The sequence below is a fragment of the Haliotis asinina genome, chromosome 5, assembly GCF_037392515.1.
Source record: "Haliotis asinina isolate JCU_RB_2024 chromosome 5, JCU_Hal_asi_v2, whole genome shotgun sequence".
In the NCBI taxonomy this organism is placed as follows: domain Eukaryota; kingdom Metazoa; phylum Mollusca; class Gastropoda; order Lepetellida; family Haliotidae; genus Haliotis; species Haliotis asinina.
In genome coordinates, this window is record NC_090284.1 from 15372518 (window position 1) to 15395770 (window position 23253).

The following is a 23253-nucleotide window of genomic DNA, read 5'->3' on the forward strand; positions in this document are numbered from 1 at the left end:
TGTTGTCATTTTGTAACACTGATTGTGAGCACACTGTCAACATAAACACACTGTTGCAAATGACACTAATAAAAGAAACCAATTTCAGACTGGTTTGTCTTCACATTTTCACCTAAAAACCAGTGTGCACACTTTTATGTAAATCCACTGTCAAATCTCTCACCTGTCTGTGTACATCAAGGGGGCTGAAGTTACCGAAAGCCTCCCACAAGACTGACCCATCCTTACTGAACTCCACAAACCTCACTGAGATGTCATCTGTGAAAACATCAAAAGGTTTCCTACCCTCAATCACATGACATCAAACATTTGACTCTAGCTCTGTCTTATAAGTAGAGAAAAGCCTATAGCACTGTTTCAGTGGGATATGAGAAGCTAGACATAAGACTGATACAATTTATTGTACCCGTGATGCTCATCCGATATTCACTGTCCAGTTTCCAGTCGTAGCATTACCGTGGAAATGATCTTAATATTTACTATAAGTGACAGTCTGATATCCTGAGAGATAATATTTTCTATGAAATCTTATGACAAGAGTCATCAGAAGATAACATATCCCCCTGGCCCCCACATGCTTGAAAGGACAAATCATCTGACTGTTACTCATTGTTTTTTTAGGCTAAGTTTGAATTGTTTCCATGGAATTCATGAAGCTTATAAATGCCATATATCTGTAATCAGCAAAAGTCACAATTTCAAGATCTGTCTCATGTATCTGCCAAGATCTGTTGAAAGATATGAACTAGTTTTCGAGTTGTGCTCTGGAAACGAAGCCCATCCCTCCATTTTGAGACTAAGTCTGAAACGTTTCCATGGAAACCAAGAAAAAAATAAATCACAAAAACCTTTAAAAACCAAAAGGCACCACTTTGCGGTCCGCCACACATATCTGCCAAGTTTTAAAGACAGATATTAAGAAGTTTTTGAGTTCTGGTCTGAAATGAAACACACCTCTCACTTTTCAGACTAGGTCCAAAACGTTTCACGGAAACCGAGAAAATGATACATCACAAGATCCTGTACATAGCAAAAGGCACCACTACAGGTTCTGAGTGATATATCTACCAAGTCTTACAGAAAAATATTGAACGGTTTTTGAGTTCTGCTCCGGAAACAAAGCCCACCCCACCATAAGACTAACACCAAAATGTTCCATGGAAAAACAAAAAAAAAAATTTAATGCCAAAAGTCTGCAAATAGCAACAGGCACAACCATAGGCTGAGATTACTATATCTATCAAGTTTGGTCTAAAATATTGAACGGTTTATGAGTTATGCTCCGGAAACAAAATAATTACGGACAGACAGGCAGGACGGACAGACAAGGCCTCGACTATATCCCCCGGCATTTTATGCCGGGGGGATAAAAATCTATTGGATTGACATAATATAAAATAAAGCATAATAATAAATCTGTAGATGATTGATGCTCAATGATAACAGTTTATCAGCTGATTTTGAAAGTGAATGCTTCCTGTCTTTAATCTCAGGCATGGTGTAAAACATTCTTAAACAATACTGTGCAATTCATAATTGAAAATACTGCTAACACGATACTTATAAACACTTAATTCAGAACACATTTTGTTATGAAGAAAGCACCCACCTTTCTGAACCTTCTCGCACAGGAGGAACACCTCCTCATTGCCAGTACAGCAGCCACCGTACTTGTCCATCCTGCAGATTTTGAGTGCAGATGCACCAGGGGATTCTGCAGACAGGGAATAAGGGAGTGTGTGAGTGAGTGAGTAAGTACAGATTTATGCCACTTTTAGAAGCATTCCAGAAATGTCACAGTGGGGAGACACTAGAAATTGGTTTCACACACAATACCCATGTAGGGAACTGGCTTTTGTCTTTGGCTTGAAGAGCGATCACATTAACCATTAGGCTACCCTCACTGACCCTCAGACAGGAAAGAAGGGAGTCAATGAGAAAGTTTTAGGGTCTTGGGGTTTCTAAACCATCAAAATCATTTGACTTCCATGCTTGGTTTAAAGCAGGGACAAAAAACATGAACTAAGTTCACTGAGTCTGATTGGAGCTACTTACTGCTGTCATAGATAGGCCTGGATACTACTTGCGGCAGATGTTTAGTAAAGTTTTTCTTTTCATCCATCAGATACACCTGGAAACACAGCCTCACCACGTTGAGTGACATGTTCTTGGCCTGCTCTTGTGCCTGCTTCCGGGCTTTGTCTTTGTCCTCCTCTACCAGATACACAAGGATAAGAATTAGTATTCCTGTATATTGTATAATCAACACAGACTACTACACATGTGTTTGTAAGAAAAACCTCCTAGTCTATTGCTGAATCATCCCACAATGCCCAAACCTACTTGTGATGGCTATATCAGCATTCATGTGCCCTTGCTGGACCTTCCTCTCAAGGATGAGAGACTCAAGAATGCGGCCCTCCAACACCTCAGTCGCCTTCTTCCGTGTGACATGCAGCACACACAGATTGGGAAAGCTGGAAACACGAAAAGAGTTCAGCATCATCACTTTGAGTATGTGGCACAATGTTTCGGGGGAAATAAGGGAGGGGGTGGGTGATAGTTGGTGCTTGCACAAATCATCAAAAATGCCAATTCAACCAAGTTGAAACATAGTGCTATGAAAAAAGCCCGCGAAATCTGACTTCAAATGATTCAGTAATTTTCGTCCTGCGCTGGGGGAAAAAGCGGTTTCAACAGCTATGCTGCGCTGCACTCATAATGCTGCACTCATAACGTGAGTATGTTCGCAGAGCTTGAAACTATATGCCTGCTTGGAGTATGAGGTTGAGAGCAGTAGTCTAAAGTTGGTTGTGTACATAAACAAGTAAATAATCTACTTGTTACATAAAAAAACGTGTTGATTGTAATTCGCAGGCTCAATGTCTGAATTATTGACACCTATATGTCTGCCTGCTAATGACAATATACCATGCACAACTTCAATCACTGACCACATGCAATTTGAAATAAACACCTATCATGTTTATAAGCCATAAACAAAAAGCCAGATAAGCGTATCAGCAAATGAACTAGTGGCCAATGACAGGGCATCGTTACACATGAGTGCACACACAACTGCTCTGACTGGTTTCAGTATCTTGAACAACTGTGTTTTAATTATGTTTGATTTTTGGGTTGTACGTGGCCTTTAAATTGCCTATGCTGTAAAGTAATTAAAAAGATGTTGATATTTATTCATTTTCACAATTAGACATAAAAAGAAAAGCAAGATTTAAGGATGTCAACTTCTTTATTTTGAATAACACTTTGAAGAGGATGCTTGCTCCTTCATCATGTCTTTGCCCTTCAAAGAATTGATACATTGTTCACTGGACATATTAGATGTTCTGAGGAAGAAGGTGTTTTTGGTCCAAACTTATTTACTTCGTATCTCAGAAAAGACAAAGCAGTCATGTCATGGGATATGGGAACAAGGGAATATGGTGAGTTGTCCTGTGATTCAAACAGTCAGTGTCTTGTCATTGAGAGAGAACATGGTGGAGGTTTGTTCTGTGACTCCAACTGTTTGTGTCTTGTAGTATAGGGGAATAGTAGGATCTGATGGATTACCATGAAACACTTACGAAATAGTGCCACTGGTTGACTGTACTTCTTGTACACAGATTCCATTTTGACAGTTTCTTCCCACGAGCTTGTGGGCATGGTGTTTTGGTTGATCCTCGTCTGTCACCAGGGTCACCACAATCTTAGCTGGACCATTGTAGTTCTCAATCTGCCATGAAATATTGACATAAATGAGTATGGTTTTATGCTACTTTTAGCAATAGTCCAGTAATATGACTAGAAACACCAGAAATGCACTTCACATATTATACCCATGTTGGAAATTAAACCCTGGTCTTTGGTATTATGAGTGAATGCTTTAATCACTTGGGTACCCCATCACACCAATATTGATATGAAACTAGATTACGAGCATATGACTAACACCTGGTCAGGTGAGATATGATGAGGTTTGACACTGACAAAATTACTGAATGTAATGGCAACATGATACATCACATGCTTGTACTGTCTGTATTTTACAGTGCCACCACTGAGATGTCATATTACAGTTCAACACTGATACCCCACTCATACACTCCACATGCAGTCCCATTAAGTCCAATTTTATTACATTAAGCAAGTTAAGAAGCTTCAGCCAGGGCAACAACAAATTCCATCTGCTATCATCTGACCTTCTGCTCTCCAGGTGGAAAGTCTGTCCACTGACCATTGAGACACAGCATATGACCATAATACTCTTGTGATGCCCTATTTTGCAATAATATACCTGAAGTGAACACCCCTATCCTGTTCTGAGGAAAACCTTGAGGTAACACATCCTATCTTGCTGTTCTGAGGATACCCTTGAGGTAACATCTCCTCCCTTGCTGCATGAATATCCCACAGGTGAGAACCCCAATCTTTTTTCTTTCTGAGGATACCCTTGAGGCAATACCTCCTACCTTGCTGCATGAATACATGCTAGGATACCCTGTCTTTAGAACTGTCATGACAACCTGTGATGACAACCCCTACCTTGATGCTGGGGTAGGACTTCCTGCTCTTCTCACTTTTCTCCCCCTGCAAGCCCCCATGGGAGGGGCCCTCACACTCATAGCGAAAGCGGAATCCTCGCTGTTGGGGCTCTTCAATGATCTTGATGTGTGGCTGGAACTCTGGACACATAACAGCTTTTTAGGACTCACACTAATAATACCAAATCATACATGCACTTGTGTCTCACCTTCAGAAGTAGATGACTGAATGAAATTTTACGTGACATCAGCTGAGTAAAACTCATAGGAGCTTATTTAGTCACCTTGGCAGACAGTTCGGGTGATTATCATCACACTTTTCAAAATTTTGGAATTCAAACATTGTGTTTGATCCAATAGCATAATTTGTGATAAATCAAATCAGTAAGCATATACCATAACATTATAGAGGAATAAATAGTCACCTGTGTAAAATGATGACATTAGTTGAATATATTCAGGTAAAGGAACTTTAATGCTTACTGTAATTTTGTAGCAGATTTGGAGACAAAGAAATATGTAGGCAGTTCCAGAAACATTGCTGGGCAGTAACAACCATATATGTCTGACTAATACCCATTACAACCGACAGCTGGTAAAATGGTTGTCACATGTGTGATGGGACACAATCTTTGTCTCCTGTGCAAACATTTCTTCTTTACTTACTAAATACTGGTGTCTTGGCAAAATTGTCAGTATGTTTTAGTCTTTGTATGGACTAGCCACAGCATATCTAAATCAGAGGCTAATAGATTGAAAGGAATTCACAAGAGTCAACCCTTGGATATGCTGGCTTGACTCAGACAGAACTGGGTATGCTGACTCAGAATCAGTCAAGCGTCTTCTTTCAAATTCACAATCCTTTCGTATTTTGTCTACCACATGATGTGTGAGCTTTGTTTTACACAGCTTTTGGTAATATTCCTGTTTATCAAGTTGGGGAACACAAAATATTAGCTTAACATATTGCACCGATTTGCATAATCCAACCCGGGTTTTAGGAATGAATGGTTTTACCAAGGATATTCCCACTGCAATGTCAAAGGATTCTGTGATGATGGTTGGATAGCCATGGTAACAAATTAAGGTATTATTTCAATATTAAAAGAAGTTTATACTTTGATAGTGTATATCATCACTTACCCAATGCCCCATTTCCATTCATCATATGGTAGTCGCCATTGTCGACAAATTTGGTCTGGAGGTCAACAGGGAGGTGGGACTGCTCTAGTGGGACTTCCACCGAGTCATTAGAGTCGCCAGCGTCATCCATCCCTGAAAACATCGGTAAAGACCAATTTATGAAACACTGGGCAATATCTGATATCCTTTTTTGTCACAGTCTGATTGTCAACATCCTTCGGACAAGATCCAATGCTAAATCATTAAGGATTGATTAAGTTTAGTTTTATGTCGCATTTAGCAATACTCCAGTGGAGAACAACATGAGCATCAATTTATGCAAATAGGATACGATGACATGTCGGCAAGCCTGACCACCGAATCCTGTTCGTCGTCTCTTAAAACAAGCATGGGTTACTGAAGATCATGTCTAACCCAGATCTTTATGGGTTGAATCATTAAGGAATATCCATCCATTAAATGTTAGTCTACATATATCTGTCAACATCCATTTAACAATATCCATGGATGAATTCAACATCCACTGTCAACTTCCATCCATGAAATGTCGCGTTAACATCCACTCATAAATAACATCAGTCAACATCCATCCACAAATAACATCAGTCAATATCCATTCATTAACTATCAGTCAACATCCATTCATGAAACATATCCATGTAACATCAGTCAACATCCATTCATGAAACATCTCCATGTAACATCAATCAACATCCATTCATGAAACATCTCCATGTAACATCAATCAACATCCATTCATGAAACATCTCCATGTAACATCAATCAACATCCATTCATGAAACATCTCCATGTAACATCAATCAACATCCATTCATGAAACATATCCATGTAACATCAATCAACATCCATTCATGAAACATATCCATGTAACATCAATCAACATCCATTCATGAAACATATCCATGTAACATCAATCAACATCCATTCATGAAACATCTCCATGTAACATCAATCAACATCCATTCATGAAACATCTCCATGTAACATCAATCAACATCCATTCATGAAACATCTCCATGTAACATCAATCAACATCCATTCATGAAACATCTCCATGTAACATCAATCAACATCCATTCATGAAACATCTCCATGTAACATCAATCAACATCCATTCATGAAACATATCCATGTAACATCAATCAACATCCATTCATGAAACATATCCATGTAACATCAGTCAACATCCATTCATGAAACATCTCCATGTAACATCAATCAACATCCATTCATGAAACCTCAGTCCACATCCATTCATGAAACATCAATCAACACTCATTCATGAAACATATCCATGTAACATCAGTCAACATCCATTCATGAAACATCTCCATGTAACATCAGTCAACATCCATTCATGAAACATCTCCATGTAACATCAGTCAACATCCATTCATGAAACATCTCCATGTAACATCAATCAACATCCATTCATGAAACATATCCATGTAACATCAGTCAACATCCATTCATGAAACATCTCCATGTAACATCAATCAACATCCATTCATGAAACCTCAGTCCACATCCATTCATGAAACATCAATCAACACTCATTCATGAAACATATCCATGTAACATCAGTCAACATCCATTCATGAAACATATCCATGTAACATCAGTCAACATCCATTCATGAAACATCTCCATGTAACATCAATCAACATCCATTCATGAAACCTCAGTCCACATCCATTCATGAAACATCAATCAACACTCATTCATGAAACATATCCATGTAACATCAGTCAACATCCATTCATGAAACATATCCATGTAACATCAGTCAACATCCATTCATGAAACATCTCCATGTAACATCAATCAACATCCATTCATGAAACCTCAGTCCACATCCATTCATGAAACATCAATCAACACTCATTCATGAAACATATCCATGTAACATCAATCAACATCCATTCATGAAACATCTCCATGTAACATCAATCAACATCCATTCATGAAACATCTCCATGTAACATCAATCAACATCCATTCATGAAACATATCCATGTAACATCAGTCAACATCCATTCATGAAACATCTCCATGTAACATCAATCAACATCCATTCATGAAACCTCAGTCCACATCCATTCATGAAACATCAATCAACACTCATTCATGAAACATATCCATGTAACATCAGTCAACATCCATTCATGAAACATATCCATGTAACATCAATCAACATCCATTCATGAAACCTCAGTCCACATCCATTCATGAAACATCAATCAACACTCATTCATGAAACATCTCCATGTAACATCAGTCAACATCCATTCATGAAACATATCCATGTAACATCAGTCAACATCCATTCATGAAACATCTCCATGTAACATCAATCAACATCCATTCATGAAACCTCAGTCCACATCCATTCATGAAACATCAATCAACACTCATTCATGAAACATATCCATGTAACATCAGTCAACATCCATTCATGAAACATATCCATGTAACATCAGTCAACATCCATTCATGAAACATCTCCATGTAACATCAATCAACATCCATTCATGAAACCTCAGTCCACATCCATTCATGAAACATCAATCAACACTCATTCATGAAACATATCCATGTAACATCAATCAACATCCATTCATGAAACATATCCATGTAACATCAATCAACATCCATTCATGAAACATCTCCATGTAACATCAATCAACATCCATTCATGAAACATATCCATGTAACATCAGTCAACATCCATTCATGAAACATCTCCATGTAACATCAATCAACATCCATTCATGAAACCTCAGTCCACATCCATTCATGAAACATCAATCAACACTCATTCATGAAACATCTCCATGTAACATCAGTCAACATCCATTCATGAAACATATCCATGTAACATCAGTCAACATCCATTCATGAAACATCTCCATGTAACATCAATCAACATCCATTCATGAAACCTCAGTCCACATCCATTCATGAAACATCAATCAACACTCATTCATGAAACATATCCATGTAACATCAGTCAACATCCATTCATGAAACATATCCATGTAACATCAGTCAACATCCATTCATGAAACATCTCCATGTAACATCAATCAACATCCATTCATGAAACCTCAGTCCACATCCATTCATGAAACATCAATCAACACTCATTCATGAAACATATCCATGTAACATCAATCAACATCCATTCATGAAACATATCCATGTAACATCATCTTTCCAAGAAAGACTAAATATCCATCCATGAAACATCAATGGTGATCAGCCATAACACTTCAACCTCATCATCTGCCTGTGTTCCATTACCAGTACTCATTTATCTACTCAACACTTACAGTATATCTACCTTTACAGTATTCCTATAACTACCAATAACTCAGACCTCATTAAATCTACCCTACCGTGTCAAGGTCACTGTATGATGCAACACAATATTAATTACAACATTGTGGGAGCTATACAAAATATTTTCCTCATAACAAGGAAAGTGCCTTGCCTTTTGCTTTGTACAAGATGTTATTTATAACAAGCTCTACAAATGTAAATTAATTAATTATTGCATAATATCACCTTAACACGAGTGATTAGCAAGGCTGTTAAACTGCTTGCTGATTAAAACATTTTCCTTTGGAAACTGCCATCCAAATACATGTACTATTTTACTTGTCCCATTTTGAGCTTGCCCGTTCCCACCTTAGTGCTACAGGAAATCCCTTGTACATGTCATGTTGCAGTTAGACATTGAACCTGACACTGATAACCCTTTGTGTTAGTCTTACTGGATTCTGTCATTTGTATAAATCTGAACATTTCTACATTTATAATGGCTATTTTCTACATGAGATTATCATGACTATTTTGACAAGAGATTATTGTGGGTATATTTGACATGAAATTAACACGGTTATTCTGAACATGAGACAATCATGGGTAATTCCCACACAAGATTATCCTGTCATACTCCACACTGTTTATGTGATCCATTGTGGTTGTTTTCCTTATTTGATTAAGGTGGTTAAAACCAAACAAGTTAGGGTGGAAATGTTAGCAAATAAAAGACTGTCTCAGTTTCTTATAAACAGCATTTGTTTCTGCATCCAAATATTTTCCTTACTCATTGGCTATACCCAAAGAAATATGTTAATGTTGAATTGAAACTACACAGTCACCAAGACTTACTGAGGACAGGGCTGTCTGGTACAAATCATTTTCAATTCATATTGAAGTATAGGCGTTAGGATTGTTTTAGCATTAAGATAGCTTCAAGGAACTGGGCCAGTAGTATAGGGAATGACAGTTCTGGCTTTTTATCAATTTTTTGTTTACAATTTCAGACTACATTCTTTTATTCATGAGCGAGTGAGTTTAGTTTAACATTGCATGCAGCAATATTCCAGCTATATGGTGGCGGTCTGTAAATAGGAGTCTGGACCAGACAATCCAGTGATCTACAGCATGAGCATCGATCTGTGCAACTGGGAACTGATGACATGTGTCAACCAATTCAGTGAAATCGCTGTTAATCGCCACTTACGACACGCATAGTCACCTTTTGTGTCAATCATGGGTTGCTGAAGACCAGTTCTACCTGAGTACCTCATGAGTCTTATTGACATGTGGGACAGTTGGGTATCCTTGTGGTTAAACGATCACTTAAGAACTAGGCTTGAATACCCACATGGGCACAATGTATGATGTCCAATTCTGGTGTTTCCTTCAATGATATTGCTGGAATATGGCTAAAAGTGGCATAAAACCATAGTCATGCTCTATTCGTGAGAGATCTGAATTGCCATTTTGTGAGTGTCATTTTTGACTGCAGTCATGCAGTTTTTCAAAATGGATACCTGAGACATACAATTAGAGCAACCTTTTGGCTCCTTCAGGTTGAGGACAATGGTGAAATTGATCTTATCATCATGATAAGTCACCATGTCAAATATTTCAAAATATAGCAATTCTAAATTTTATTTGCAAATATTAAACTGTTGGATAGGCAATTTACCAATATATTTATGAATGTTTGTTGGTCTGTTTTGAGAGTATGGCCGTGATAATTTTTGTGAAGCAGTGTTTTGATGTAATAAACTTAAAATATCATATATCTTAAAAGCTCTCAAGAACAACTCATATGGATAAAAGTCAACTGCTAACATACAAATACAAAAGGCAACACAGTGATCACTTCAAAGTTTACAATCAACTGATGGACAGGTTATAGGAATCTAACATCTTATGTTCTTGACTTGACAATGTGATTGACTTTTCAGTACTGATGAGATACAGTTTGTGAATATCACATTACATAAAATACTAAATCATATACATTAGTGATATACATGTACATACATACTCATACACAATATGAAGTGATTAAAACTGTGCTTAATTTGGATTCCACAGTATGGTAAATACTTAAATGACATTGATGAAAAATGATGAAATTATTTAAGTAATTCTCACCATTATTCAATGAATAAAGTGATACATTTGACCAATTCAAAACATATCGTTGTGCCACATCAAACAATTTATTGATGACAATCCCAATCGCACAGCTTAAAATCAGTGGGCCATTTTGAATACCAGTGCACATGAGATAAATTCCTGTTTTAGACGATAATTTAACTTCAGGGTTATTTTATTGGCCCAGGAGAAATTAACTGCTTTTCTTAGCATGATAGTGTTCAGGAAATCCAACTCAGGCTTACGGGTTTACATGACGTATACCAAAACAACAAACTGGGATGTCATAATTGCTATTATGATCATCAAATGGTACTGACACACTTCTTTTCACAAAAGCATGCTTAATTTATCAGTTGTTAAAAATTTGCATTTCAGTCCCTGACATGTATGTGAGTGCAAAAATTTTGACCATTAAACATAATCACAGCTTTGCCGTGCTATTCATCTAGAAACTTTCTTTCTTCCTTTCTTTTTTTTTTTGACTATTTAAATTTCACTTTTTTAAAAAAAGTTTCATCACCCGTAGAATACCTCTCCTATGGAACACTCTGTGTCATGTCTATAGGAATAATGAGCAGAAAGAATAATAAATATGAAAAGGAAACTTTGGGTGTCTATTGGTAACCATACGATTTGTAATAAAACAAAAATTAGCAATCTCTTCAATCAGTTGTGCCTTGCATTTACCAATTCCTGGAGCTCCTCTGAGCTGGGGATTAATTTGCACCACGAGTTTATGTCATGACAGGAAACAAACTGGTAGTTTAACCTTGCTAATGTGGATGTCAGTACTTCAATAGCTTGCAGAAAAACTCTACAACTGCACATGACCAAAATACCACAGATAAGACAGTAACTCAACTGTAGGAGAATACCATCTTACAGTTTGTTAAGTATCCTTCAACTCGAACCTTAACTGTCATGTCTCTGATAAGATAGGCATTATGCTGCAATGGGGGGTGTAAAACAGTGACGCTTAGCCATGATATTGACCCTATTTTTTGTGTTAACCTAATGTAGAAATTTGTAATATTTGTGGGTGACTCATGATTACTAGAATAAAATAGTGACAACACTACTGTATGCTAAATCTGAATTGGAGTTTCTTTTACAGAAACCTACTTGTGTTACAGCGGTACATGCATGGTCAAATTAAAGAAAGGAAATTTCATACATTTTAATAATTTGCCTCAAAATATCCAAACAGTTTGATTCTTCAAAGGTGATTTCAATTTGTTGAAAATATATGGGGCAATACTTGTTTTATAACCTTTGTGCATGTAAAAATTCAGCACCCACATATGAGTTTACTAAGGCCATCTTTGTGGCATATCTTCAGCCCCAAGTAAGCTGCAACTGACTTCAGATATTCAGATATTCATTAAAAATTCTGTTTTGAACAAAATCATTATTGCTTTCCAGTAACCACTTACTTTGGAATCCAAGACAAATCCCTTGTCTATTTACTTCCTGAATATACCTCAGGTTGGGTTCATTCAAACTAATGCATGTTAGGTATTCAGTACAGGGTATATACTCATTCATAAAGGGAAACAAACTTGCGTGCGATTACAGTAATTATTTGTGAACAATAAGTTAAGCAAGTGTGTCAGTACTGTAAATCACCTGGGCCATTCTGTACCACTGCAGGTGGCAGACATTCTGTAAAATACACGTCTTTCATGCCAAACAAACTTTGTCGTTGCATCTGTAATTGTAAATCACCCATGCTGTCAACATAGTACACTGATCACAAACACACAGATGAATGGTCTACATCCAAATCTTATCCTCCGAAATCGACGAAGTATATAAAATGTACGTGTGAATTCCGAGAATCCTGTTGTCTAGTGTGTAAATATAGCAACAAAGCAGGAACATGAAAGCAAAACTTGCCTGTGTCTCGACCAACCACTGAATGCTGGGCGTAGTATATGGTTTTATTTCTTGATGTACAGAAGGCCCAGTGGGCGCATCTAATGTTGGGATGATGTCTCCCTTTTCACTCGATAATACTAGCAAATGTTGTGATTTCGAAACGTTCTCAGCGCTATGAAATCTGGTAATTACAATTTGTATTTGCGGTCGTTACTCTGCATCCGCCATTGGGGATTCCTATCGGGGAATCCCCGCATTTCGTGCATTGGCCCAAACCTACCACGTGACTGTCATCTGATTGGTCCATGAGACGATCAGTTCTATTTATAGAATCATTAGTCTGCTGCGTGCAAAGTACGCGTCATGTCGGAAAGCGTACGTAAAATCTCCAAATCATCAACACCAACGTGCTGTGAGTCAGTCGAAAACGAAGCGTGGGTGAAGTTCTTTCTGGAAAAAAGACATATGCACGATATAACCGATTTAATACGTGTACCAGTATTCTAATCTGATTTCTTGACGTGCATAAATATGGAATTTTTATTCCGTAGTGTGTCTTAAATGCACATGTTGTTCAATAGATTCATATGATAATCTATGCAGATTGATATATTTTTATGTGAAAACATATCAAGGAATGAAAGATACAAATATTCATCCTGCATTCCAATGTTCAACCTAAGACTGGAACAAATATTTCCAAAACTTCTGTGCAGCACATACAGAGGTTACAGTAAATAATGAATTTCATGTGTTTATGTATCTATTAACTATCATGATGCAGCATCCTTGAAGTTGCTGAGCCAGAAATAAGGCATACTTCATCGATAACGACTTCTTGTTTTTTGTACTGGGCAACATTTTTGTGTAGATTCACCATTTCACCATTTTCAAGCTAAACGTGAATCTTTAAACACATTTAACCTTGAAAACGGTGTAAGAATCTAGATCTACACTGAAGTCACTCTGTGTAATACACAAAAAGTTGTTACCCATAAAGGTTTATGCATTATCATGATAATTGAGACTAAAAAATCGTTTAATGCAGGACTTTTAATAAATTATGTATTTCATTCATTTGTGTATCTATTTACTAAGATCACTGAGGCTATCAGTCCTTGTTTGATGTGTCAGTATGTGATGAATACTCACAGGGGTTAATGTTTAAAGCATACAAACATGGTGATATTTGTCTGATTCAAAACACCTTATTTAAGAAAAATAACTGCCATGATTGCTTTTTCACTGTTCTTCACTTAAAGCCAAACAGTTTATCAGCATCACACTGACCAGTATTTAGTATGTATGCACAAGTACCTCATAATTAGGTGTGATGGTGGTTGAAACAATTGCTAGCTATGCTGTATACCCAGATTTGAATCCCCACACCTTAGGCACTTCATGTTTTGTGAATGGTTCTCTGCCGAGAGTTCAGCTCACAAATCAGTTGCAGTTAACAATGCTGGGTGCAAAACAGTACTTGAATTGGTCACCATGTTTGGCAGCTTGACTCTTGAGTGTTTCCTGGATTTAGCTGACCCATAACAAAGCACATGTCATACATGTCTCGCTTTAGTTGGGCGAGTGATTTTTCTTTTGTAAATTTCAATGATTTTACTGTCTGAAAGTCTCTGTTACATGGTTTAGGGTTACCTCCAGGGTAAGGGCGACTCTTGTTTGTAAGGTATGAATTGTTATTGACAGACAATCAGACATTTTCTAAGGTGAAAAGAAACTCATTCACATTCACATACATGCCCATACTGGTGTGAGTTTGAAATAAATTGCTAGCTTTTACTACATGTCTGCTTTTTACTTATACTTAGGCTAAACTAACATTCAAATCAACATGTTATATTTGGGATAACACTTTCTTAGTAAAGTACAGATTCTAGTACTTTCTTTGTTGGGTTGAGACCCATCCAGGTTTCAAACCCACACCCTCAAGTCAGTAGACACACATATACGAAATACACTATGCAACAGAGCTAGGACACAATAGGACAGAAGTTCATGTGAATTGGTATTGTACTTACTGGAAATTTCATCAATATTACGCTAGGAATATATGGAATAGCGATGATCATTTCCTGTCAAATTGAAATATTTTAATTTTTTATTGGTAATAAACTTTTCTGTCTTGAAAATATCACACAACATTTTTGCAAATATATTCAGCGATAGGTTACTTTATAAAATACTTGATTCATGAATGTATTTTTACCAGTAGGAAGGATATGGTTCACGAGATCGGTATTATTTCCGCTAGTTAAGTGTATTTTGTCAGGATAAAATTATCTGATGATTTATGTTCCAGTTTATACCAGAATGTTTTCACATATTCCCATTCTCAATAAACATGTATCAAAATTTCTGACATTAAATTACAAAATGAACATAGTTCATCCACTAATTTCATTCTCAGCAATTTTTGGTTTCTTGCAAAGACAATATTATGCATAAATTTAAGTTGGATATCAATCAGTTTAGTATCTTTGTATATTTACATTTTTTTAAATATGTTCCCATGAAATTGCAATATCAAAGAAATTTTGCCATTTTGCACATACTGGAAGAGTTTTCAGCACTTGTACGTTTATCATAGGAACAGCTGGATCTCCTCGGTGCTAAAAGCAAACCTGTCAGTGCAGGGGTTCTGAATTTATTTAAAAAGCGACTTGCCACAGGGCAAGTGACTTCAAGAAAGTAACTTGTCCTGACTAATTTTCCACTTGCCCAGTTTTTATGACACAATGTTTGATGTTAATGTTTACTGGACTGTTTATTGAAGAGTGATAAATTTCAATGAACGATAGTTCTAAATTACTATTATTGCGAAATGTAATAGCTACATTATGAACTGATATGTTTTGAAGTCCAAGTTTATTTGCAATTTGAAACCATAAGTGGAAATTATCTAGTGGTCCACAGACAAGTAAAATACCATTATCTGACTGCCCAAAATGAAAACTGACTTGTTCTTGGCGTCGGGTGATGGGATTTTTTAACCACTGCAGTGATGTGTTAAGATACTGATTATGTACAATCAATGAATTGTTTCTAATAGTATCTTTCCATTTTTCAGTATATTTGAAAAAAACAAAAACAAAAACAGATAATAAGCAAGAATCTTGCATTTGATTTTGTCAGTTTTCTGAAGTTCACTAAGTGACAAAATACCTTGATCATTACACAAGTCTCTTATAGAGTAAATACCTTTGGGATGCCAATGTCTTCTAATAAAATTACTATTTTGGAATTGTTGATTTAACCAAAGGGTTCAAATAAGGATGTGTTTTATAAAATATTCCCCATGCAGACAGTACATCTTTCCAGGAGGGCTTCATAATATTCACATAGTTTTCAATATTGGCTCCAAGCAGAGATACATGTATATCTTTGAATGAAAGATACTAGGGCTAGCAGGATGTGTTTGTAGATACTTATGTAAAATACTGTTTTTTTGTGAGTTAATGGATACCTTTGCATTAACTTCTTCATATTTTCTAATATATTGTTCGCTTTATCTTAGCTCAATTATCATTCCAGATGAATTGATGAAATATATTATTTAATTTATCAGTGAATTCCTTTGGTGTGACATGAATATATGCCCCAATAAAGTCTTAATAACAGTTATTTTCCTTATCAATGTCAAATTTCATTTCCTCAAATTCCGAGAGTTTCTATAAGTCTTTTTCTTGTAATTACCCAAAGGATATTCAAGCTAGGATTAAGCTTTATTCCTAGAGTATATACATCCCCATTATTCTAGTCAGACTTAAGATCCTGGCATAAGATTTTGTTACTGTCTTTCATTGAGCCTATCCAAACTGCTTAATTTGATCTATATTTACTCTTCCACCAGATATTTTGTAGAAATTTCTGAGAATGTCAGTTGCCACCCTTAAGCTTTCTTCACATCCATCAAGAAATAATTCAGTACCATTTGCATACTGACCAATTTTATGGTCAGTATTATTCAATGTAATTCCTTTTATAGCACTGTTGTTACAGATGATTATTCCTAAGATTTCAGCCACTAAGAGGAATAGGTAGGGAGGGACTGGGTTACCTTGTCTACAGCCCCTTTCTGTCACAAGAGGTGACTAATGGGATTGGATGATCAGGCTTGTTGACTTGGTTGACATGTCATTGGTTCCCAATTGGAAAGCTATATGCTCATGCTGTTGATCACTGGAATGTCTGGTTCAGACTTGATTATCTTCAGACCACTGCCATATATCTGAAATATTGTTGAGTTCAGCATAAATCTAAACTCACTTACTCATTACAGCCTCTTTCATTGTCAAAAAATTATGATAAATGACCATCCTGTATAACACATGATGTAGCAATGATTTGATTCATTTTTCCGTATTGGGTCCAAAGCCAAACTTTCCAGTTGTTATGATTATAAATTTTTGCACAAACAGTGTCAAAAGCTTTTTAAGTTAGTAAGTAACAATATCTGTTTTTACCTTGTAAGTTGGCTTCAAACATAATAAGCTAATGTTCTCACTAATAAGAGTTCCATGAATAAGTGTTTTCAGTGTTTTTTGCTCAAATTCTATTGCTTATACATGTGCCGAGTATTGTATACATAGAATTCAGTAGGGAAATTGAGTACCAGTTTTTTAAGAACTGTCTAATTTTTTTAGCTTTAGAATGCATGTGATGACACCTATGTTAATTGTTCCATTTAACATATTTTGCCTGAATGTTTCTACAAAACCAAACATGAAGAGCTTTTCAGAAAAATAAAAATAAATCTACTGGGAAACCATCAAGTTATGGGCTTTTGTTACTTTTCACTGACTTAACAGCTGATGTTTTTTTCATACTTAGTAATATCACCCACAAGATATTTAGCGTGTACAGTGTTTACTTTTGGTGTAATAATATCATCAAATATATTTTGATTATTGATTATATTGATAATTTTACCACCTGAAGAGTATAAATTTTCATAAAAGTTTCTTTGTTCATTTAAGAATAGCATTGCCATCTGAGATTACTTCCCCTTTGTCATTGATGACACCATTAAAAGCTTACTGGTACAATTTCTATTTTTGAGATGACAAAATGGTTGGTTTTTCTCCTTCCTCATACCACTGAATTTTATATTTTATCTGTATACTTTTTTTAAAATATGTTTTAATTTTTCAAACTTGCCTCTGTTCACCCAGTAACTCACAGGTAGCTTGGGTTATGTGGGGTAATAATGATCAGAATGTGTGTAAGCATTTCAAGCGTGTGCCTTGAACATGGGAAAGGTGCAACATATATTCACAATTATTTATATTAGGCAGCAGTAAATAGTATTTTCTAACAAAATTCCAGATGATTTAGAAAGGGATATTGTACAATGGATAATGTGTTTATTTTACAATGTCTTGTGTACAAATATCTGTCTGAAACTCAGGTTAGATTTTTTTCTGTTTGCGTGGATATTTTAAAGGCTTTTGATTTGGTTAAAAGAAATTTGTAATGGTTTTCAGTTATGAAAAAAGGGTTTCACAGAAAGTTGTTGCTGGTTTTACAAAATGTGTCTTCTAACATAAGAGCCTGTAAGAATATCAGGAACCTCTTTCACAGACTATTTTCATTGCTTAAGTAAGAAGATGTGTTCTTAGTCTGTATTTATTTTAAATGTTTGTCTCAGAATTTCAACCCATGATAATGACACTGATGTCAAGGTATATTTATTGGTGAAAAATATTAAGAGTCGTTATTATGGTATGCTGATGACTTAGTGTGGCAGGGCTGCAAAGAAAAACTGACATCTTGTGTAAATTTTGTAAATCTTAGGGATTACAGGTTAATATGGATAACAGAGATATTAGTATTTGATGTCAGTAAGGGGGTTACATTTGTAATTATGAAAAATGATTTCTCTATGGTGTACAACTGAGAGCTGCCACATATAAGGCTACAAGGCTGTCTTTGAGTCTTTGTACTAAGACGCCTGTGGCAAAAGCCAGTAAAGCCTTGTTAGTTATGAAAAAATTACATCACTTTAGAAATACTCCTGTTCATGTGTTACTTAAACTTTTTGACTGTAAAATAAATCCAATATTGCTGTATGGGGCAGAGTTGTGGAGAGTTTAGGAAAGAAGTGTTTGTTGATAAATTTCATAAAATGTTTGCATGTGTAGCTGTATGTGTAGAATGTAAGATGAATGTAGATAATCATCTTAAATATGTTACATTTTGGTGTAAACTATTAATAATTAGGAGGTAAACATCATGTGTTGGCCAATTTCCGGGTGTTATTGAGTATTTGAAGCACGGGAATGCATTTGGAACCGACGGCGTCAGCCGGAGGTTTCAAATGAAATATTCCCGTGCTTCATATACTCAATAACACCCGGAAATTGGCCAACACATGATGTTTATCGACATTGTAAACACAAAAGTAAACCAAAGGGGTTTTACTGTCTGCACTCGTTTACATCGAATACGGACACAGCAGTGAAGTGTCATCAGCTGGCCGTTTCAGCTGGTTCTCATGGTAGCATCTGGAGTTGCTCATTTGTGACGTCATTCTAACTTTACGTCACAATATGATTTGAATGACATCACCACTGTTGATGACACAACAAAACAATTGTTTACGTGTCAATACGCGGTGAATAGTCTTTCAGTTTCCGGGAATCTAATACCATTTAATCATGTTTTTCAACCAATCAGATTACAGAACACAGTAACTTTTGGTTTACAATAGGCCTTCAGCAACGCATGCTTGCCATAAAAGGCGACTCTGCATGTCGTAAGAGGCAACTAACGGGATTGGGTGGTCAGGCTTGCTGACTTGGTTGACACGTCATCTGTTACCAATTGCGCAGATCGATGCTCATCTTGTTGGTCACTGGATTGTCTGGTGCAGACTCGATTATTTACAGACCACCGCCATATACCTGGAATATTGCTGAGTGCGGCGTAAAACTAAACTCGCACACACACACATCATGGATTCATCCAGTCTTGTATATTTTGTACATCATTGCTGCTTGATAATTTTAATTTAATTTTAAGAATTAATTTAAGAGACTTAATATATTAGATAGATTAGATATTTATGTTTGTTAAGGTTCAATGCATTACCATTAATGTGTAATATTAGATTAGAAACTACTAACTGGATGTAATTTGTAAGATGTGTAATAGTAGAAGATGAAGTATACTTCATCTTTGAATGTGATAAATATTAAACTCTATGAAAAATGTATTTTACCTCTATGGAATAATTGAACAAACACTTGTAAATTCATAAAGATAATAACTTCTGATGACATGGTACTTTTATTGAATTGTGCTAAATTTTAAAAAATCATCTCGATCTTGAATTGTGCTAAATTTTAAAAAATCATCTGTCGATCTTCTATATACTGACAACTGAGATTGGAACTTACAACCACAGGTTTCTGGTCTCGTGTAGTGCACAACAAACTGCAGCACAGCATCGTTGACAACTGGGCCTGTTGTACCCCATGTGCGTGCGTGCGTGCCTGTCTGTCTGTTAGTGTTAGCTCAGCGAGATAAACGCCACATTTGCAATTGGATACCCAGATCTTCTTGTTTTATCATGTTTGTGTTGAGGACCAACCAAGAGCAATGAAAAGTTGTGATGATAGTTTTTGACACACTACTCTACTCAGACATGTTTGGCGACAAATCATAGATACTAATTTATCACTAGGTGGAAGCCACAAACATAGGTCTGATGCTGACAAACCAAGGATAATAATTAGTAGCAGGTGGAGTTGGTGTTCGGAACTATCATCAGCATATCCTGGGACCAACTAAGGGAAACAATCCTTCATTTCAGGATCTCACCCATTTTTTTCAATACTTTGATTTGTAATCAACAAAAATATTAGCCAGTTAACATGAACCTTATAAGTGGAGTGCATTACCTTAAACATGTCGTGTTTTTAATATCACTGGGAATATCTAAATAATAACATCTGTACAACAACTGTACAGGTCATTCACACACTACAGGATTACTTTGTGTAGTATACTGATTGCTTGTTGGAGTCTTCACTATCCAGATGACTATACACCAGACTATCAACCCTGCGTCCCTGTCATGCTGCGATATGTACAGCCATGTAAGGTTCAACATAAGATTTGGTTGGTTGTTTAATGCACTCAGCAATATTCCAGCTCTATGGTGGCAGTTTGTAAATAATTGAGTCTGGACCAGAAAATCCAGTGATGAACAGCATGAGCATCAATCTACAAAATTGGGAAGCGATGACATCAGCGACCATGATCCCTTTAGTTGCCTCTTGAAAAGCATGGGTGGCTGAAGAATCATTCAGCGTAAGATGTTGTATGAGTTGTATGTTGTAGTTTCATGTTGTATGAGTCAAAAGGAAAGTCTGAGCCATGTTTTTAAATCAATCCAGTGACACATGAAAACTCACGAAACTGGCCTCATGACGAAGTCTGGTCTACTCCACTACCCATAGTTCAAATGAAAGTCACTATGTTAACACTAAGCACACCTGACAATAAGAGCTATCAATATAGGTTACGAGCTGTTGATATTTGTTTTTCTACAATTACACTGGGACCAACAGACTCCCCAAGTTTTCCTGAAGACAAGCAAGATAATCAAGTGTTTCATTTTCAAAACAAATGTTCTCACATATTGTGTTTGGGTGTATGCGTGTTTGAGTGTGGGTGTGCACGCAGGTGCATGTGTGCATGCATGCATGTGTGTGTTAGCATCAGTTAAATATTAGCATTTAGTTCATCTAAAATATTATTCAAAACATAATGAACAATGGAAATATGGATGGAGCAAAGCACTTAATTTGGAGTTTAGTATTAAAACATAAGCATGGGATTTCTCCAGTTATTTTCAGTAAAATCATAAGGACAACAAAACAAACCTGAAACTATCAGACAAGCTAGGCTGCTGAAGCAGAAGCAAAACATGCAACATGCATGGAAATGATTGTTGGATGTACGCATATTTTCATTTCTCTCCAGTCTTGATCTCGCTCTACCATGTACACCTAATCAAAATCATACACATGATCAGTGAGTTGTATATAGAGGATACTAAACGACCTCGCTTTCGCTCGTTTGATACCAAATCATTAACTCGTTTAATAAAAATGGTATTACACGGAAGCAAGTTTAGAATTCTGTTTATTACTCGCCAACATAAATTGACAGAAACTGCGGCGAAATTGCCTACAGTGTGAGGACTCTCAGCTATCAAGTCAAGCAAGGTCTAGTAAAATCGCGACATCAACATTAGCATTGTGACGTCACAACTTTAAACCATTTTGACGTCATAGGTCAAGCGGTATTACACTAGTGTAATACTGAAGTGAAAATATCACACTGCAGTATCTTCAATGGACGAGTAATAAGAAGTGTTAGACCATGCACAGACAATAAAACAAACAGCAGATAGCGATACATTGTTTCATTACCACTGCATTTTGTTTGCATTTTGTTCACAAAATGATTACAAATGGACACAGTTACTTGTTACATAAAATCATCTATGAATAATTACTTTACAAATATCATTATTTCTATGAAATTAATTTATGTATGACAGTAATTACATGATTTGTACATCATTTATGAATTATACACACATTATGTACATTTTCTTTTACTCGTTTATAAAAACAAAAACATTTAATGGGCTGTATGGCATTAACATGTGATGGTATGGATGATATGATAATAACAGTCAGTTACCAGAAGAATGATGTCTTCTTTCCCATACTTCTCACCACTTGAAAAATAATCAGGAGGCAGATTCACCCGACAATCATCCCTCAGAGACAAACACTGCGATAAAAACTCAAGCAGGGATGGAAATAACTTTAAATTGTAAGTGTACTCCTGTGGAGTGGCACATGTAAAATCACATGCCCTGAAAAATTTTCCACTATACCAGTCGGTTTTCTTTGATATTTAAATAAGCAAAATAATTAACATTGGAAAGTTAAAGAGATACTGGTACCGCTTGAAATACATGCTTTCCCAACAGCTAAAAAACACTGGACTGGGATGTCAGGCAATGGGCCATTTCCACCCCTGTGACGTCCATCACTGACAAATTCATATTATCATCATCCTTTTCAAAGAGGCAAAAATAATATTGTGGCATGTAAGACATATTGGCTACCTCTTTTATGTGGGTTGATTGAGGCATATAGCA

The 23253-nt window shown here is 36.2% G+C and overlaps 1 protein-coding gene across 2 annotated transcripts in view; it reads right to left on the bottom strand.

Moving 5' to 3' along the window:
- LOC137284062 (nuclear factor NF-kappa-B p105 subunit-like) overlaps window positions 1–13302 on the bottom strand; it is a 30533-nt gene extending 17231 nt beyond the window's left edge. Inside the window, exons 1-8 of one of the 2 annotated variants that reach the window (XM_067815721.1) lie at window positions 12801–13023; window positions 5688–5819; window positions 4546–4685; window positions 3588–3736; window positions 2344–2477; window positions 2056–2214; window positions 1610–1714; window positions 164–258 (exon numbers count right to left, since the gene is read on the bottom strand). In XM_067815721.1, the coding sequence (XP_067671822.1) occupies window positions 164–258; window positions 1610–1714; window positions 2056–2214; window positions 2344–2477; window positions 3588–3736; window positions 4546–4685; window positions 5688–5819; window positions 12801–12903 (1017 nt within the window). In that variant the 5' untranslated portion in view covers window positions 12904–13023. Of the gene's footprint in view, window positions 1–163; window positions 259–1609; window positions 1715–2055; window positions 2215–2343; window positions 2478–3587; window positions 3737–4545; window positions 4686–5687; window positions 5820–12800; window positions 13024–13070 lie in introns of those variants that run through there. The other variant, XM_067815722.1, reaches the window with a different exon arrangement.
- Between the last annotated feature and the right edge of the window lie 9951 nt (window positions 13303–23253).